The following is an 18911-nucleotide window of genomic DNA, read 5'->3' as shown; positions in this document are numbered from 1 at the left end:
TGTAAGCCATAGAGCCCTGTCACCACGGCGGTTAAAGGAAGCCAGCGCGGGCAGGGACTCGGCAGGCGCAGGAGGGAACTTTTCCGCGTCCTCGGCAGAACCCGGTAGCCACTGCCCTGGGCGGTCCGAGCACGAGTCGCCCCGCCCGCCTGGCAGGTGCGCGGGCCCGGGCTCGGCGGACGCGCCGCTCGGGCCGGGCCGGGGCTGCGCCGAGGAGGACGCGCCACCTCTGTCCGGGTCTGGCGCTTGCCGCCCTCTCCGCCCCCCTAGAGCACCGCGCGACCTCGAAGCTCCCAGACTCGGGCTGGCCACCCCCACCCCCGCCCCCAAGGGGCTCCCGCGGCTCCAGGCGAGGTGGGCCGCGGCAGGTGCCTGGGGGTGCCGCTCCAGCTCTCTGAGCAAACTTGGCCGTGCAGCGCGGGGGCGGCCGGAGTTCCGGCCCCTCAACAGCTCTCCAGCCCACCGGGTACCTACCCTGCGGCCGCCACCGCCGCTCCTTGCCTCCAGCGCGCCGGCCTCAGAGGGAGGGAAAGTGAAAGAGAAACAGCGCCCGCCGCGGCCTGGCCGGTCCCCGCGCCCCGTCCCCCTCCCACTGCAGGCGGGAGCGCGCCGGCTCCGCGGGGCCACTCGGCTCGGGCCCGATAGGGCGCGGCGGGCCTCCGGGCCCAGGGCCGGTGCCGCCTCCAAGGGCAACTCCACCCCCTTCCAACCGCCGGCGCCGCCGGCCGGCCCCGCCCCCGCCACGCCCCCGCAGGCCACGCCCGCAGGCCCGCGCTCCTTGCAGGTGCCACGGCCGCCCCGCCCGCCCAGGTTCCCGGTAGCTTTGAGCAAATTCTATCTGTTCTTCGCCTCACCAACAGCCCCTCCCAGTTGTTTTCATCATAACAATGTCTGGCATATTTTCCCTGGCGGGTTTACAAGCAATGGTCAGTGTTGAGAATGAGTCACCCTGCGAGAAATTGTCTACTCAGCTGCGTCTTTCCCAAACCAGCCCCACGCAGGCCACGGTGGGGACCAAGACCTATTGATTTGCACCTTATTTAAGAACCACGAAGGAACTTAGTGGACTTCTCAGGTGGCGCTAGTGGTAAAGAACCCGCCTGCCAATGCAGGAGACAGGGGAGATGTGGATTCGATCCCTGAGTCAGGGAAGATCCCCTGGAGGAGGGCAGGGCGACCCATTTCAGTATTTAGAGGAGCCTGGTGGGCTACAGTCCATGGGTCGCAAACAGTGGGACACAGCTGAAGCGACTTAGCATGCAAGGAACTTGGTACTTGGGGTGGAGTGGGTGTAGATCAGGATCACTGACAACTGTAAGCAAGCGGGAGAACCCCAGGGGTGGGGATGTAACTGGAAAGGTAAAGAGTTTTGTTTGCAAGGTTCCAAACAAAAAGACCCAGTTCTCTTTCTAGTGGACTTGAGAACTACAAGAGGCCATTCATTGCAAAAAAAAAATTGATTCAAAAGCATACTCTGAAGGATTTCTCAAAGTCATTCAATCCTAATATTTTGCATTCCACAAACTTATAAATTTCTACTAAAACCAGTAGTTTGCTAAACATAAATTAGACTTGGTTCTTCCTTGCTTAGAAGACTGGAATCCAGTAATCCTAAAATAGCAGGTAAATCAGTGTTGTCTCCACCAGTAAAACAAAAGTTCAAAAGAACATCCCAAAGGGTATCTGTCGAAGGCAACTTCCAATCTTGCGTGTTAGAAAGAGGAAAAGGCACTGCCATAACATACATCGTTTTTGCTTCTGGAGAAGTGAAAGCACTGATAGCTAAGGATTTGACAGTACTGGGGGCGGGGAAATAATGCAGAGTATCTCCTTTACCTCCAATCGAGTCACCTGACTTCCTACCTACCGGAGTGGAGATGGCTCTAGTGGCAAACCAATGAACCCGATGCCCCCTCGTCCAGCAGCACACAAATGTTCAAAGATGCGTTTCAAGTCAACAATACACCAAGTGACAAGACAGCTTTTACAAAATATCCAATTTATAATTAAACTAAGGTAGCATGAACGTAACCTTTAAAAATTACCATTTTAATATCATAGAAGAGCAACAGATTTTCTGAAACACTTTTCAGTGACCACATTTTCATATGCCTCAGAAGAACCACTTTGGAAAAGTATACATGCCAATTTCCAAGCTGGGATCAACTTCAGTAAGTCCTGGCAATCACAATGAGCAATGAATATACGTCCTGTAAGATGACTTTACAGCTGCTGGACTACTCTGCAGCTAGTTCATCCTGAAAACTAATTAAATACATGGATATGTGAAAAGTCATCCTATTTCTAGTGTATTTTTAAAATAGAAGATACTATTGTATATAATGAATACTACAACATATACACTATGACTTGCTATCTTCCTAATTTGCATCTGAAGCTATTTTAAATGTATTTTTAAAGAATAACACTTAATGAAGTCCTGGGAGTGTAAGTGTGATTGGTGATCAACAGTGTGTTGTTGTTCAGTCACTAAGTCGTGTCCAACTCTTCACAATCCCATGGGCAGCACACCAGGTTCCCATGTCCTCCACTCTCTCCCAGAGTTTGTCAAATTCATATCCATTGAGTCGGTGATGCTATCAACACTGCTGCTGCTGCTGCTGCTGCCAAGTCTCTTCAGTCGTGTCCGACTCTGTGCGACCCCATGGACGGCAGCCTACTAGGCTCCCCCGTCCCTGGGATTCTCCAGGCAAGAACACTGGAGTGGGTTGCCATTTCCTTCTCCAATGCATGAAAGTGGAAAGTGGAAAGTGAAAGTGAAGTCGCTCAGTCATGTCCGACTCCCAGCGACCCCGTGGACTGCAGCCCACCAGGCTCCTCCATCCATGGGATTTTCCAGGCAAGAGTACTGGAGTGGGGTGCCACTGCCTTCTCCCGCTATCAACACTAAGTGGGGTTAACTGACATTCCCTGAGGAAATGAATGTATGGCTGGATAGTAGGATTTACACTAGCAATGGAGACAGGGGTCACAGATATGCTATAGAGCAGTACCTGAAGATAGATGTGGAGGTAGGGTTTTCATAATAAAGCTGCAAATGGTGGTCTTGGAAGCAGGAAGAGAATGACAGCTTTGTAAGAAAATCTGTGTTTTGTGTCTTGAGGCAGTATGGTTTGCAGTGAAGTCTTCAGTAGTTTCTCCTTTCCCCTCTTCAGCTACCACCCCACCTTGCTCATTCAAAGGAAAAAAAATGCACACACACACAAAAAGCAAAAACAAAAACTCAAACATTTGTTGGGTCAAAAAAAAAAAAATAACAAAAGAAATGGTGAGAGGGAATGTTAAGAAGGGGCAAGTGTCCTGATTCATGTATAAGTTCTAAGCATTTAAACATAGACTTCTAGCTGCTGTGTTGCTTCTCCTCCCTTCGGACTGCTTTCCAGTAACTCATCTCTTAGTCCTTTGGTTCTGACTGTGGGGACTGCAACAAACCATAGAAGCCTCAGTATAGCTCTGATAACAAATATCAAAAACCAGAGGGAATTAAGTACAGGAAAAAAAAAAAAAAACCAGAGGGATGTTCAAGTAGACAAAGGCCTGGGAACAACTAAATATACAGGACCAAGAAAGAGAAAAGGCAGATAAAAGAATCATAGCTGAGGTCCCCTTATCACTGATCTACTTGAGCTTTCTCACTTTACAGACGCAGAAGCCAAGATCCTGAGAAGTGGCAAATTCATCATCACAGAGCTGATTTTGGTCAAGATCAAAATGAAGGCACATATGATTTACACGTCCTAAGAGAACTTCTTAAACCCAAGAATTTAAGAGGGGTTAGGTTAAAAAACCCACTCCAGTACTCTTGCCTGGAAAATCCCATGGATGGAGGAGCCTGTTGGGCTGCAGTCCATGGGGTCGCTAAGAGTCGGACATGACTGAGCGACTTCACTTTCACTTTTCACTTTCATGCATTGGAGAAGGAAATGGCAACCCACTCCAGTGTTCTTGCCTGGAGAATCCCAGGGATGGGGGAGCCTGGTGGGCTGCCGTCTATGGGGTCGCACAGAGTCGAACACGACTAAAGTGACTTAGCAGCAGCAGTAGGTTAAAAAAGAAAAAAGATTAACTTTTTAAAAAAGAAATAAAGAAACTTTATAAATGAAAGGAGGAAGGGAAATAATGAATACAGTGTACTTAGGAGTGAACTGGTCAGTGGTGATTTCCCATCAAAGCAGAAAAATCACACAGCGCTAACTTGTTTCACTTGATTACTGATCCAGACTCTTCCAGGAAACCACAAATAACAACTTGGCTCCTGACAACCCTTGGAACTACCTGGGGCTATCTGTATACCTAAGAAATGTTTTCAGTACTTTATATTTTTAAGTATAGATTTTTATTTCGGTTAAGGCTGGGCCATGGATGGGCAATTCGGTACTGAAAAGTTCACATTCCTTTCTTGCCTAATAAATATATCATCAGTGAACAGATGTTTAACAGCGTAACATTTTTTAAAATAAAGTTACATCTTTATTTCCCTGAAATATTAAATAAGATGACTTTTCCATTATTGCAAATTATTTTATATACCTAAGTATGCTATTTAAGCTTTGAACATAGAATATCTCTGACATAAAGCTACCCTCTGTAATCTAAAAGTCATCCCACAGAGATTTTAGAAAATATTAAAATTTAAAGTGTCCTATTGGGCCTAAATGTATTTATTTTATGGTCATGGATATTACAGCTCAAAATCTATGACGGCCTAAAATCAATGATGGAGGAATGGGAGGGAACACAGAACTGAAGGACTTCTCATCACCCTTCACCATCTTTTTCTCTTAATGTACCCCTCCCTTGTAATCAATAACTCTCAAGGACTCTCTCTGCTAAATGTCTCTTGAATCCTTCCACTTAACCTACCCTGGTTCAGATCACCATCATGTCTACCTGTCATTACTTCAATGAACTCTCGAGCGGTCTTCCTACAGCTCTTCTCTGCCAAACCATTCTCCGTAGCACAGCAGAGGACCCTTTCCAACTGAAAATTTGATCGTGCTGCTCCCTGATTTAAAAAAAATCCCTTGTTCCTCAGATAAAGCCCAAACACCTAATAAGCCCATCCCATAACCCTGTTACTTCTGCAGCCTCTACGCTGAACTCCATGCTGCAGCCATAATGAACCTTTTTACCCTCTAGCTAGGGATGAGCTTTATTCTTTCAAATAAGAATCCTGTCCCAATCCCATCTCAGTCCCCTCCTGACCCTTGCTAAATCTGCCCAACGTGTGTGTGTGTGTGTGTGTGTGTGTGTGTGTGTGTGTGTGTGTGTGTGTAGGTCTCCTACACTGCAGGCGGATTCTTTACCAGTTGAGGCACAAGGGCAGCATATATATATGAGAGACAGAGAACACACGACTCATTCTTCTCTCAAGCCCCACACTACCCTGAACTGTATTGCCTGGTTAACTTGTCTGATCCCCCTAGTGTGCTGGCCTGTGGATCTGTCCCTTGACTGTGCATCCCTAGCACAGTGGGTGACAACCAGTAATCCTTCAAATAAATATTGACTGAAAAACCGGGTAAGTGCACACACTCTAAGACATTCTGTGTATTTGTGGGGAGGGAGATTTCTTCTTGAAGGGATCCTTACAAAGAATATGTTTATCACCGCCCTTCAGAACTACTAATTAAAGTCACACCAAGGAGTAGAGAGAGAGACTAACACACAGGAAACAATTATAGAGTAATACACCTGATTTACTAATAAAGTGTTAAATGAAAGAGAATCAAATGACAAAATCTCCATTTCAAAGAGGAAATACTATGGGTGGTCAAAAACTAGCCCTACATGCTTAGGATTTTGCCAGTTACAAAGACAGTGATAGTAAAGCAAAATACCAAAAACTATGGATATTAAAAATAAATGAGAAAGCCAGAGACAAAAAGAGAATTAAGTCAAAATACTAAAAGTGAGTACAGATAAATAGCATTAGGAATAGAGATAAGATCAGTCTGCTAAAGACTGTGCAACTTGCTAAATAAATATTTTAAAGTGCTTTAGATAGATGGAGGAGCCTGGTAGGCTGCAGTCCACGGGGTCGCTGGGAGTCGGACACGACTGAGCGACTTCACTTTCACTTTTCACTTTCATGCATTGGAGAAGGAAATGGCAACCCACTCCAGTGTTCTTGCCTGGAGAATCCCAGGGACGGGGGAGCCTGGTGGGCTGCCGTCTCTAGAGTCGCACAGAGTCGGACACAACTGAAGTGACTTAGCAGCAGCAGCAGCAGATACACCATGCTAAAGAGACAAACCAACCAAATTTGCTTTTTTTTCCCTTGAGAGGCAGATAAAACTGGTTGTATTTTCTTTACTGTGATGTCAACAGTTGGCTGGAGCAAGTTCTACTTCAACTGGAAGAACAGAGGTTGGAACTAGAATAGGCACAGACTGTATGTGAAAACTGGATTTACTCCAATCATCAGGGCTACCATCTTTTAAAACATCAGTATAGAATCACAACTGTTACTTTGAAAGGTCAGATTAAATCCCCAAAGATCATAAATGGACAAAGGCCCTAAATACAGAAACTTAGAATATGTCATCAAATTTGAATGTAGATGATTCTAAGTTAGGAGTGATTATGGTAAAGTTAGGGGAAAAATATTCTATCAAGAAAAAAAAAGGAAATGATATTCAATTGGGGCAAATGGAATATATAAACTTAGTGACAGAACATTCATACCAGAGAAAAGTAGGCACGTGAATTGAAAAAGTCCAAACTTTATAGGTAGCTGTGGTTTAGAAGAAAGGATACTGCACCCAGAGAGCCTGGTTTTTTAGTAAGGGCAAATCTCTTAACTTCCCTTGGCTTTATTTGCTTCCTATGAAAACTGGGACTAATATTATCTTAACCACTGGCGTATAAGGAAGATTTTCTTTATACTTGTGCATTGTTATAATGAGCATATATAAGATTAAATAAGTGAGAAAATTTTTTATAAATTGTAAACTGTAAAGGACTACAAAAATGTAAAGTTTAAGTAGGAACGGTGTGGACCACCAGCAGATGAACAGTATCTAGTAATTCTGTCCCACCCATCAAAGGTCCTGACAGTAAGTGTACCCAAGAATGTTTGTAGAATGAATGAGACACTCCTGGTGGGGCAATGGAACCGCACACAGAATAAACTAAGGCAAGCGGTGGTCAGAAGGCACTCCCTCCTCTGGATTCAATACTAAACACACTCAATTTTTCAAAACAAGATGGGGAAACTTAAATATTTCACGAGCAATTCAAAGTAGTACAAAGAAAACTAGTTCCACAAAAATGCTTAGCAATTTGGGTTAGTTCAACATTGTAGAATGGGTATGTTAAATCTTTATTCACTCCTCTGGAATGAAGGCGTAGCAAAAAATGTTTTCCATTAAAGGGCAAATATTCCAGGCCAGGGTCATAATTAAGCCCTTATGAACCATCTCCAGCTATCTGTTCTCAGCTAACGAGGATTAGTAGGACTCTCAGTCTGCAGGCAGGGAGAACACACAGGAAGGGCATGAATCTCTGGTTAAGAGCTAACATTTTAGCAGGGTAACTGTGGTGTTGAAGACTCTTGAAAGTCTCTTGCACTGCAAGGAGATCAAACCATTCAATCCGTAAGGAAATCAACCCTGAATATTCATTGGAAGGACTGATGCTGAAGCTGAAGCTCGAATCCTTTGGCCCCCTGATGTGAACCGATTCACTGAAAAAGACCCTGATGCTGGGAAAGACTGAAGGTAGTAGGGGACGACAGAGGGTGAGATGGTTGGATGGCATCACCAACTCAATGGACATGAGTTTGAGCAAGCTCTGTGAGATGGTGATGGACAGGGAAGCCTGGTGTGCTGCAGTTCATGGGGTCGCAAACAGTCAGACACGACTGAGCAACTGAGTTAACTGAACTATAAAACTGTAACACTCTGCTGGCTGGGAGGCAGCAGGAGTAGGAAAGTAGATCTGAAAGAGGAGGATGTCAAAAAAAACAAAGACAACCCTTTTGCTTGAGCTTCACAATTCCATCTCGGACAAAATACAAAAAACCCCTTTGAAAACAAAAGGCAAATTAGTCTTCATACTGTATTCGACTACTCAAAGACTTAATGGCTAAGATACTGATTAATTTTTGGACAGGTTTGTGGAAATGCTAAAAGAAAACTGGCCTAAATTAAAGTGGGGCAAGCGGGGAGCAGATTAGCTATAGTATTAGATAGGCATTCTTAACTCATGACCTTCAGGGTGATAAACCCTAGAACAGTCTCAGAGGCTGTGATAAGTTGTTCTTGATAGTTCAACAAGAGAGAGACACTATTTGTCTTCAATGGTTCCTTAGTTTGTCTGTTGAAAGGAGTTTTCCCAGATGACCGGAAAAATTCCTGCCGGTTATCAAACCTTCCTTTGATACCTTCTAAATGAGAAGCTGAAAAAGGCACCAGTATCAAAGCATCTTTGATCAGATGATGAATGAGAAGACAAGATGGCTGCATAGAAAACAGTTAACAGAGCATAACCCCACGAGGGCCAGGACTTTACCATTACTGCTGTATCCCTTGAATCAAGTCTAAAACATAATATGGGACTTCCCTGGCAGTTCAGTGCTTAGACCAGGTTGGTTCAGATTCTTTGCTTCTACTGCCAGGGGCACGGTTCAATCTCTGGTCAAAGTTAAGATCCCACGTGCCGTGCTGTGCAGCCAAAAAAAAAAAAAAAAACAAAAATGTTGAATGTTGGGAAAGGATGTTGAATGGAGGGAAAGGATGAAGGAATATACAAACAGATAAATGAATTCTGACTTCGCAACCAACTGCCTGTGTTGAAATTCTGGCACAATCTCATACTAGCTCTATGTTTGAGGACAAAGAACTGTTTTCGGACTCAGTTTCCTCACCACTTAAATGGATATAACAGAAGAAGTATGTAACTCTGAGGAGTTTTTATGAGGATTATTGAGATGATATAAGTAATGCACACTTATGCATTATATATGAGATGATATATATGAGATTATATATGAGATGATATAAGTAAAGCTAACAAACATTTACTGAATTAACTTTAAGAATTTCCTATCTGGATGAAACAATGAACCATGGGATGTAATTTAAGGCCTGATGACAAACAAATACTTCAAACAAATGTCTTCCCACAATTTACTTGCTTTTAGGACACACATGGAGGCAACAGCGAGTCGCCTAACTTTCCTGCCCAGTGCCCCTCCTCCTCCTGCAAGAATTTTAAAGTAAGATTATTCCCTAAGTGGTAAATGTGTAAAATATGGAAATCATGGCTTAACTTACTCATCAAGATGAACTCAAGAAACAGGATGTACACAGCAGTACAGAGTTTTATGTAAAACTTCAACAGAGTGACCTGGGTATACTCTCGGATATTAAGTTGATCAGGTTACCTGGTCTAAGACAAGCGGTAGTGAATCAGTCAGGAAAAAGGCTAGGATTTTCCAGTTTCTGTAAAGCATAGTTCTTTCAATTAAAAAGTTATGGATAAGCTAGTCACAAAGGACTTCACGGTGATAAACCCTTTAACAGTCTCAGAGGCGGTGATAAGTTGTTCTTGATAGTTCAAGAAGAGAAGTAGTCAAATGTAAAGAGACAGAAAGTAGAATAGGGGTTGCCTAAGGCTTGGAGCTGGGTGGATGGGCAGCAATGGGAACAAAAGGTTATTTAATGGGTACAGAATTTCAGTTTGGGATCCCAAGATGGAAAAAGTTTCAGAGATGGATGGTGGTAATGGCAGTACAATAATATGAATGTTCTTAATGCCATGGAACTGTACACTTAAAAAAGACTGAGTGGTAAAATTTGCATTATGTTTATTTTATCATAATGTGTTAAAAGTTCTGGGAAGAAAAATCTTCCTTTTTTAAAAAAGGAAAAAGATGTCACCAGCAAACAGTAAGACCCTTGGCAACTCACTTCATGAGCCATAATCAATGGCTCACTTCATGACCCATCTATAAAACCACTTTAGACTTGGGATACATCATCTCTAATGGGCCTTGAAGATCTTTAATAATGATTGTACAATTTGGGAGCATTACCTAGAGCGACCTGCATCTGTAATGGGTCAGGAGGGAACATTTTAGGCCTTGTGGGCCATGTGATTTCTGTCACAACCACATAACTCTGCTCGTACAGGGCAAAGGCTGCCAAAGACAGTATGTAAACAAATGGATGTAGCTATCTTCCAATAAAACTTTATTTAAGAAACAGGCAGTTAGCCAGATGTAGCCCTGGGCTACAGTTTGCCAGCTCCTTACCCAAAGAATATCTCTGTGAACGTGCATTTTGCTGTTGTTGTTTAGTCACTAAGTTGTGTCCAACTCTTGCAACGCTATGCACTGTAGTCTGCAAGGCTCCACTAATAGATAATAGCAATTAAAAAGTTCCCTATATCCCAAGGTTGAAAACTTCTATAGTTTCAATAAGCTTTTGATGACAGTCTCAAACCGAAATGGTTTTAGTGCAACATCTTAAATCAAACTTTCCACTTTCTATTTTCCAGGAATGAGTAGGACACAGTGGCTAAACTACCAGAAGGGGGTCATCCTCATCACTATTATCATCATCAAACAGCCAGGAGAGTTAGAAACAATCTTTCATTCCTCTTTGTAAAGATCTGCATAATCTGATATTTCTCCTTAGTCACGATGGAGAAAGTTTACCAACAAAGAGAAGAATATTAAACAAAAACATTCTCTCCTGTTTGCCAAAGAGCAGGGCTTAGTCCCTCACCTCTGACTTCAAAGCACCAAATAGTCATGGTGGCATTTAAAGAGAAAGGATTTCCCCATTCTACCTGGGATTCTAGGGTGCTGATCTAAGAGAAAACACACGACTTCGAGGGGTAAGCTTTCTGCTTGCATACTGATGGACAGTGCTGCGAGCTGGCCTGACCTGGGGAAGCATGCCGGAGTGTGTGTACATGTCATCTCCAGCCTCAGGAGCCTGGACCCTGGTCTCAGAAGGAGCCCTGAATGACAGGATGGTGAACATTCACCGTCCCATCTCCATAGACCTTTGAAGGACAACAGCTGCAACGAGAGAGAGCACATTTGAAATCAGGATACTGTGTCTATGGGAACTAGATCTGGCCTCACAGCCTAAGGAGAGGAGAGATGCTTCCATTTCTATAGATGCTAAACAGAGAAATTTACACAGCCTGAGTACTGATGATACTCGGCCCCCTGAAGATTTTTGGACGAGTGTTGCACGTAAATCAAGAAGGATCTGTGAAGGGGGAAAGAGTTGCGAAGTACTTTTCACATAAGTCATCAAGACTGAGCACCATTCACTCCCTACATTGTAGAATTATGAAAGGGGAGATTTTGACATTAGATCATGTGAATGCTGGCATTTTAATTTACCAAATTAAGAACACTGCAAAGTCCAAGGAAGAGACGTAATTACATGTATTTGCTTATGCTTTTAAGAGGTAAATTTTGTCAAGAATTGTTCTTGATTTGAACAACTTACAATGGTGTTTCACTTCTTAAAATTTCAGAGGATGATACTTATCATGAATACTGACAAGGAAGTTAATTGGAATATGATGATTATAAATTAGCAGATCACCATTTCCTTTACAGTGGAGTTCCTGAACAATTTGTTCTTTAACCCTCTTTACCAGTGAAGTCTGAAGTTTTAAGTAAAGTACTCACTTCTACTGGCAAAAGAAAGAATTTCTGTAATTAGAAACTGAATTTATTAGCACAGGCGTGAATACTTGTATGAAGTCATTATATAAGTTAGTTAACTTCAGAAGTATCCAACAATAAACACTAGTCATTAATAAACTGGATACATAGAATTTAACTTTTAAAAGTTGATATTTATAATATCCATACTCAACAACAATGTGAATATTTCTCACTTTTATACTTTACTCATTAACCTCATTATTTAAATATTCCACATTAAGGGTTAAATATTACATGTTATAAATCTGCACAGATTATTTCTAAATGCCTGCTAAGGGTTGAATTGTATGCCCCAAAAGATACACATAAAAATACAAATATAAAACTCTCAACTTTTATATTTTTCTGTGAATGTGGCTTAATTTGGAGAAAAGGTCTTTGAAAGTATCACCAAGTACAATGACGTCATACTAGAGTAGCGGGGTTCTTAATTTAATATGACTCAGTTCAGTTCAGTTGTGTCCACTTCTTTGTGACCCCATGGGTGCAGCACACCAAGCTTCCATGTCCATCACCAACTCCCGGATCTTGCTCAAACTTATGTCCATTGAGTCGGTGATGCCATCCAGCTGTCTCATCCTCTGTCGTCCCCTTCTCCTCCTGCCTTCAATCTTTCCCAGCATCAGGGTCTCTTCAAATGAGTCAGTTCTTCGCATCAGGTGGCCAAAGTACTGGAGTCTCAGCTTCAGCATCAGTTCTTCTAATGAATAGTCAGGACTGATTTCCTTTAGGATGGACTGGTTGCATCTCCTTGCAGTCCAAGGGGCTCTCAAGAGTCTCCTCCAACATCATGAGAGTCCCCTCCAACACCACAGTTCAAAAACATCAATTCTTTATAGTTCAACTCTCACATCCACACATGACCACTGGAAAAACCATAGCTTTGACTAGACGAACCTCTGTCAGGAAAGTAATGTCTTTGCTTTTTAATATGCTGTCTAGGTTGGTCATAACTTTTCTTCCAAGGAGCAAGCATCTTTAAACTTCAAGGCTGCAGTCACCATCTGCAGTGACTGTGGAGCCCAGGAAAATACAGTCTGTCACTGTTTTCTGTTGTTTCCCCATCTATTTGCCATGAAGTGATGGGACCGGATGCTATGGCCTTAGTTTTCTGTATGTTGAATTTTAAGCCAATGTTTTCACTCTCCTCTTTCATTTTCATCAAGAGGTTCTTTAGTTCTTCTTTGCTTTCTGCCATAAGGGTGGTGTTATCTGAGGTTATTGATATTTCTCCCAGGAATCTTGATTCCAGCTTGTGCTTCATCCAACCCAGCATTTTACATGATGTATTCTGAATATGTTAAATTAGCAGATTGACAATATACAACCCTGACATACTCCTTTCCCAGTTTGGAACCAGTCTGTTGCTCCATGTCCAGTTCTAACTGTTGCTTCTTGACCTGCATACAGATTTCTCAGGAGGCAGGTCAGGTGGTCTGGTATTCCCATATCTTTAAGAATTTTCCACAGTTTGTTGTGCTCCACACAGTCAGAGGCTCTGGCATAGTCAATAAAGCAAAAGTAGATATTTTTCGGGAACTCTCTTGCTTTTTCTGTGATCCAACGGATGTTGGCAATTTGATCTCTGGTTCCTCAGCCTTTTCTAAATCCAGCTTGAGGATCTGGAAGTTCATGGTTCACATACTATTTAAGCCTGGCTTGGAGAAATTTGAGCATTACTTTGCTAGCGTGTGAGATGAGTGCAATTGTGCAGTAGTTTGAACATTCTTTGGCATTGCCTTTCTTTCGGATTGGAATGAAAACTGCCATTTTCCAGTCAGAAAAGGTCTTTGAAGGTATCACCAAGTACAATGAGGTCATACTAGAGTAGTGGAGCTTTTGCCTGGAGAATCTCAGGGACGGGGGAGCCTGGTGGGCTGCTGTCTATGGAGTCGCACAGAGTCGGACACGACTGAAGCGACTTAGCAGCAGCAGTGGCAGTGTGTCCTTATAAGAAGAGGAGACAGACAGACAGGGAGAGCATCACATGAAGACACAGATGCACAGAGAGAAGATGGTCATGTGACGAGACAGGCAGAGACTGGAGCAGTGCACCTGAATGGCACGTTTCAGGGGAGGGGAAATTCTCTCCAGGGATGTTTCCACCAGAGGGGACTACAACTCAGCTACCATCGGGTTCAAGAAGTTAAGGACACTGATCACATTTAAGATGATGGCTACAGGAAATGAGAGAGAATTTGTTCAGGCACAGACAGAAGGATTTTTAAAGAACCCAGCACTGAGAATCCAGTTGAACTGGATACTGTATTTCTAGCAGTACTGATTTGCAGACAGCCATGATGGAAAAACAGATGAATGGACTCACCAAAAGGCTAACACGTGTGGAGAAACATGTGCTATATGAATGGAGCTGAGAGGAAGCTAAAGGAAGGGTAGTGAATCCCCAATCATATTATTAATTTCCCAAGTGTATAAGCCAAAATGGTTATTTTAAAACTGAGTTATATTGTCCTTAACTCGAGATATTCTTTTGGATCAGTTCAAAGGAATCTGACATAGATTAATACTTACAATATCTGGCATAGAACTAATTTGTACTACATATAGCCACATAGTTACAGAGGTTACTCGATACATATATACATTAACATACATGTATACATATATGTGGACTTCCCTGGTGGCTCAGGCAGTAAAGAATTCGCCTGCAATGTGGGAGACCTGGGTTGGATCCCTGGGTTGGGAAGATCCCTTGGAGGAGGGCATGGCAACCCACTCCAGTATTCTTGCCTGGAGAATCCCATGGACAGAGGAGCCTGGCGGGCTATAGTCCATAGGGTGGCAAAGAGTTGGACATGAGTGAGCGACTAAGCACAAATCACATACACATATGCACTCACGCATATGCATGGTGTATTCGAAGGAGTGCATGAGCTAGGAACTAAGGAGATGTATTTCTTCAAACATTAGCGTCATATTCACTTTTAGCTGATTACCTCATGCTTCATTAGACACAAATATCATCCAGACTGATCTGCAACTGGTGGCGTCAGTTGATGTCTTGCATTATATTTGGAGCGCTATACCACGACTCCTGGCATTTGTAAACCCTGATCCTGGAAACCCTTTGAACTGCACCTAAGAACACTCTCTACCACATATGCTAATATCTATAATATTTAGAATAAAAAAACAGACGGGCAGCACTTGTCTGGAGGTAAAGTATTGTGCTAAACAAGAATGTGAGCGTTTTGTAGTGTTCTGCTCTGAAGATGCCGTTTCTTCATGAGGTGTGATGCTCATGCTGTAGGTTTTTTCATACAGTTTCTACCACGAAGACAGGACTGAAGTGCAACTTTTTTTTTCATATTTTTACAAAGACAGACCACATCAAGCTTAGAAAAAAAAAAAAAGCAAACTTCCTACTACATCAATGAATTCAGCTGACTTTCAGCTACATTTTTTATAGTTCAAAGAAAAGCTTCAAGAAAAGGTATGCAATAGGATTGTTGTCATTATATAGGGAGCTGCCTTCCATGATCTTACCCACCCAAAGCATAAAAGCAGACAGAAGTAGCATGCATGAGTCGCTGCAGTTAGACACTACAATTCTTTTAGGGATATTCACAGTTACTTTCCATTTTGATTATTCAGTTCTCTATCTCATCCCTGTCAGTACACCAGCCTCTGGGTACACAGTATAAAATATTAACCAAGAAGGGGGGGGGGGCAAATAAACTTCCAGTTACTTCTGGTCCAATAATTCATTTCCTCTGACCAGCATAAGAGTGTTCTGTGCTGTTATGGGACACTGCCACTTACTCTGACCCAGTCATTCCTGAGTGACTGCCAAGCATGATCTTTCCTAAAAATCTGTGGAATGGAGATGGCGGTGAAAACAGAATGGCCTCACTTAACACGTCATCCTCCATACATTCATATGCCTTCTTGTACGCAAAGGCTAGAATCTGAGTAACACCTTTAAAATCCTATCTCAGACTCCATCTAGGCAAAAGGCAACTCCATGAACCCTCCTCAAATGTCACTCAACCTCAATCAGCTTTGTAAAGCCACTAGTTGTCTCCTTGTTCAACAAACAATGATGTAATGAGCACTCCCAAGTACTCAGCACTGTGCTAAGTGCTTTATGATTCTCCTATTTCTTAACAGCGACCCTGTGAGATAAATAAACTCATGGCCTCATTGAACAGATGAAGCCATGGCACACACAGCTTGCATGACAATCAGGACCATACAGTACACGATGGATGGAAGCAGGTGTGGAACCCAGCAGGGCAGTTCTAGGATAGCCCCTGTGCTACTGGACAACCTTCCAGAACCTTGGCTCTGTATAAGCACAGTGCTTCTGGGGCCCAGAACCAGACAAGCTTCATCACCCTAGTTCCACTCTCCAACACAGCACCTCTCCTCCACAGCTGGAGCGGACTTCTCACCATCCCACAAACGCAATGTGAAAACCAGCCCCTAACCCTGGCTTATTTATAGCACTGCCCACCACATGGAATGCTCTATTTCCTCCTTCTCACCCTCCAGGAAGGCCAACTGCAATTCTACAACTTCTCAAACTATTCCTTTTTCCAGCCTTCCCACCTCTTTTGAGTGTCTCTGTTCTGAGAACTGCTGGAGCTCCGTGCATCTGAATACTTAGAGTTCAGGATGAGTGCTGATGTTTGTTTGGTGTTTATCCAGTCTACCAGGTCAGGCAACAAACACCCTGGAGGCAGGGACACACAGGACCCAGCACATGTCTGTGAGCTGAGCAGATGCTCAATACACGCTGGCGGAATGTATTACAATCTCACAGAATACTGTAGGTAAAATGAACGCAGCACACCGTCATGACACTCGGGCCATCATCTCAAGACTTCTGGGGTAAAAGTAAAGGCACGCATAACATCCAGAGTATTCCTCAACTGGACAACCTATTTCCCCAGCTGATCACACCAACTAAGCAGGCATTTCTGTGTTTGGATATCACCAGTCTATGCATATGCGAGTGTAAACAGCCAGGGCAGTGTTCAAACACAGCACGGGAAACAGAATGAGGCATCCCAATTTGTTGGAATCAAAATGATGTTCTGAAAAGGCTGATAAGATGGCAAATGAAAATAAAATGCACTCAGCTGCCATTCTTTTCGGCTCTGGTTCATTTATGTAACAAACACTTCCTAGGACCTGATCTTTAAATACTCTTTGGGGGCACTCTCAAGGATGCCGCTGTGGTCTGGCAGAGGTTTTTGTGAAGCACCTCGTCTGTCTGAGAATTTTTCAGTGTCAGGATGAGCTATTTATTCTTTTACATTTGAATGAGGTGAAACCTGCTCTCTGACTACCATCGGAATTCAAATACAGTTTTGAGAAGTCAAAAAGATACACAGAGATCTGGGTCAGAATCTGAAGCATTTCTGACTTTCAGTGAATTTTTTTTTTTTTTTTTAAAGAGCAACTCACAGGAGAGAGAAAGGGAGGGACCAAATAGCAGAGGGCAGGTGTGGTCTAATCAGTACCAGGTGTCTAGCACGAGGCAGGGAGGCAGCCTCTCTGCTTTCCACAGGGCCCTGGCACCCACCCACAGTCACGTACCTGAGCTCCCTCACAGTGGCCCACACAGACCACAGGTTCTGATGTCCCTGTGCTTCTATGGCAACGAGGAACCTCTGTGGGACAATCATCTCTTACTGGGCTAAGCCAATTATACAGCTTGATAGCAGAAATCTTCAGGTGGCAACCTTTAAAAAAGAACACTCTTTAAAGGGTATCTACTTGTTGATGTGGCTCAGCAGTAAAGAATCCGCCTGCCAATGCAAGAGACGCGGGCTCAATCCCTCAATCAGGAAGATCCCCCAGAGAAGGTAATGGCAACCCACTCCAGTATTCTTGCCTGGAAAATTCTACGGACAGAGGAGCCTGGTGGGCTACAGTCCACCAGGTTGCAAAAGAGTCAGACACAACTTAGTGACTAAACAACAACAACTTACTGATGTATCTTTCTAGGAGACTGCCAGATTAGCTTTTAGATATAGTGTAGCTATATTAAACACCCTTCTGTAATACATATATTACTCAGAGGGGGAGAACGAAATCCCTACCAATTTCATGCAGTTCAAGGAGCACATGAGTAAATGCTGTGACCATGGGATGAATCATAAGAAAAAGGGCACTTTCTGGCACTTACCTGCTGGAGCAGCAGGTAGATACTGTACAATAAGGGGAAAAGGACCAAGCACCTCTCAGCAGGGAGGTGAGGGCCAGCCTTCCGGGATAAGGAGGGAAGCTAAAGGAGAGCCCTGGGACATAGGAAGTTGTAAATCACTCATAGGTCAGAAGGTGCCCAAGCTTTTCTGGTATTATCATCTGTGAGATGACTTGTGAGAAATAGCAAAAGGTACAAATGGTGGAGATTCAAACAAACAAAAACAAACACTCATTTTGTAGATCTTCTGAACTCCCTTAAATGAGTTGGCACGTGCACACTGATTCCACACTCACTCACTCCCCCAAGGCTGACTGCTGCTGCTGCTAAGTCGCTTCAGTCGTGTCCGACTCTGTGCGACCCCATGGACTGCAGCCCACCAGGCTCCTCCAGCCATGGGACTTTCCAGGCAAGAGTACTGGAGTGGGGTGCCATTGTCTTCTCCGAAGGCTGACTGGGACCTGGCTAAACTAGGATGATTATAACTTGACATCAGCAGGCATCTCAGTTCAGGCTGCTAGAACAAAAGAGAATAAAAGGGATGGCTTATAAACGACAGAAACGTATTCTCACAGCTGTGGAGGCTGGAAGTCCAAGGTCAGGGTGGCACCATACCTGGGTGCTGGTGAGAGCAGAGCCATCTCTAGTTTGTGGGTGGCCCACCACCACTGTAATGTCACATATGCCAAGAGCAGAACAGCGACAGCAAGCTCACATGATTCTTATAAAGGCATAATCATGAAGGCTTCCCTGGTGGCTCAGATGGTAAGTCTGCCTGCAACATGGGAGACCCGGCTTTGATCCCTGGGTTGGGAAGATCCCCTGGAGAGGGAAATGGCACCCCACTCCAGTACTCTTGCCTGGAAAATCCCATGGACGGAGGAGCCTAGTAGGATACAGTCCATGGGGTTGCAAAGAGACGGACACGACTGAGCGACTTCACTTTCACTTTCATAAGGGATCCACCCTTAGCACTCGTCTAACCTTGTGTGTGCGTGTTAGTCACTCAGTCGTGTT

The 18911-nt window shown here is 43.7% G+C and overlaps 2 protein-coding genes across 7 annotated transcripts in view; one reads left to right on the top strand and one right to left on the bottom strand.

The window, feature by feature from the left end:
• The window catches only part of PCGF5 (polycomb group ring finger 5), a 122212-nt gene that overhangs the window by 57452 nt on the left and 45849 nt on the right, over positions 1 to 18911 (bottom strand). For 2 of the 6 annotated variants that reach the window (XM_025273983.3, XM_025273987.3), the window contains exon 1: positions 475 to 631. The exons of 2 other annotated variants lie outside the window; for them this stretch is intronic. The gene's annotated coding sequence lies outside the window, so the exon portion shown is untranslated. Of the gene's footprint in view, positions 1 to 474; positions 638 to 18911 lie in introns of those variants that run through there. 2 more of the 6 variants (XM_025273986.3, XM_025273985.3) reach the window with 2 other exon arrangements.
• Positions 1 to 18911, top strand: part of LOC123465322 (basic proline-rich protein-like) — a 63830-nt gene that overhangs the window by 154 nt on the left and 44765 nt on the right. Inside the window, exon 2 of the mRNA XM_045164225.1 lies at positions 38 to 810. Coding sequence (XP_045020160.1) covers positions 38 to 810 — 773 coding nt within the window. The remainder of the gene's footprint in view (positions 1 to 37; positions 811 to 18911) is intronic.

Source organism: Bubalus bubalis, chromosome 23, assembly GCF_019923935.1.
Source record: "Bubalus bubalis isolate 160015118507 breed Murrah chromosome 23, NDDB_SH_1, whole genome shotgun sequence".
NCBI classification, from domain to species: Eukaryota; Metazoa; Chordata; class Mammalia; order Artiodactyla; family Bovidae; genus Bubalus; species Bubalus bubalis.
The sequence above is the reverse complement of the archived record's forward strand: the minus strand, read 5'-3'. Positions and strand labels throughout refer to the sequence as shown.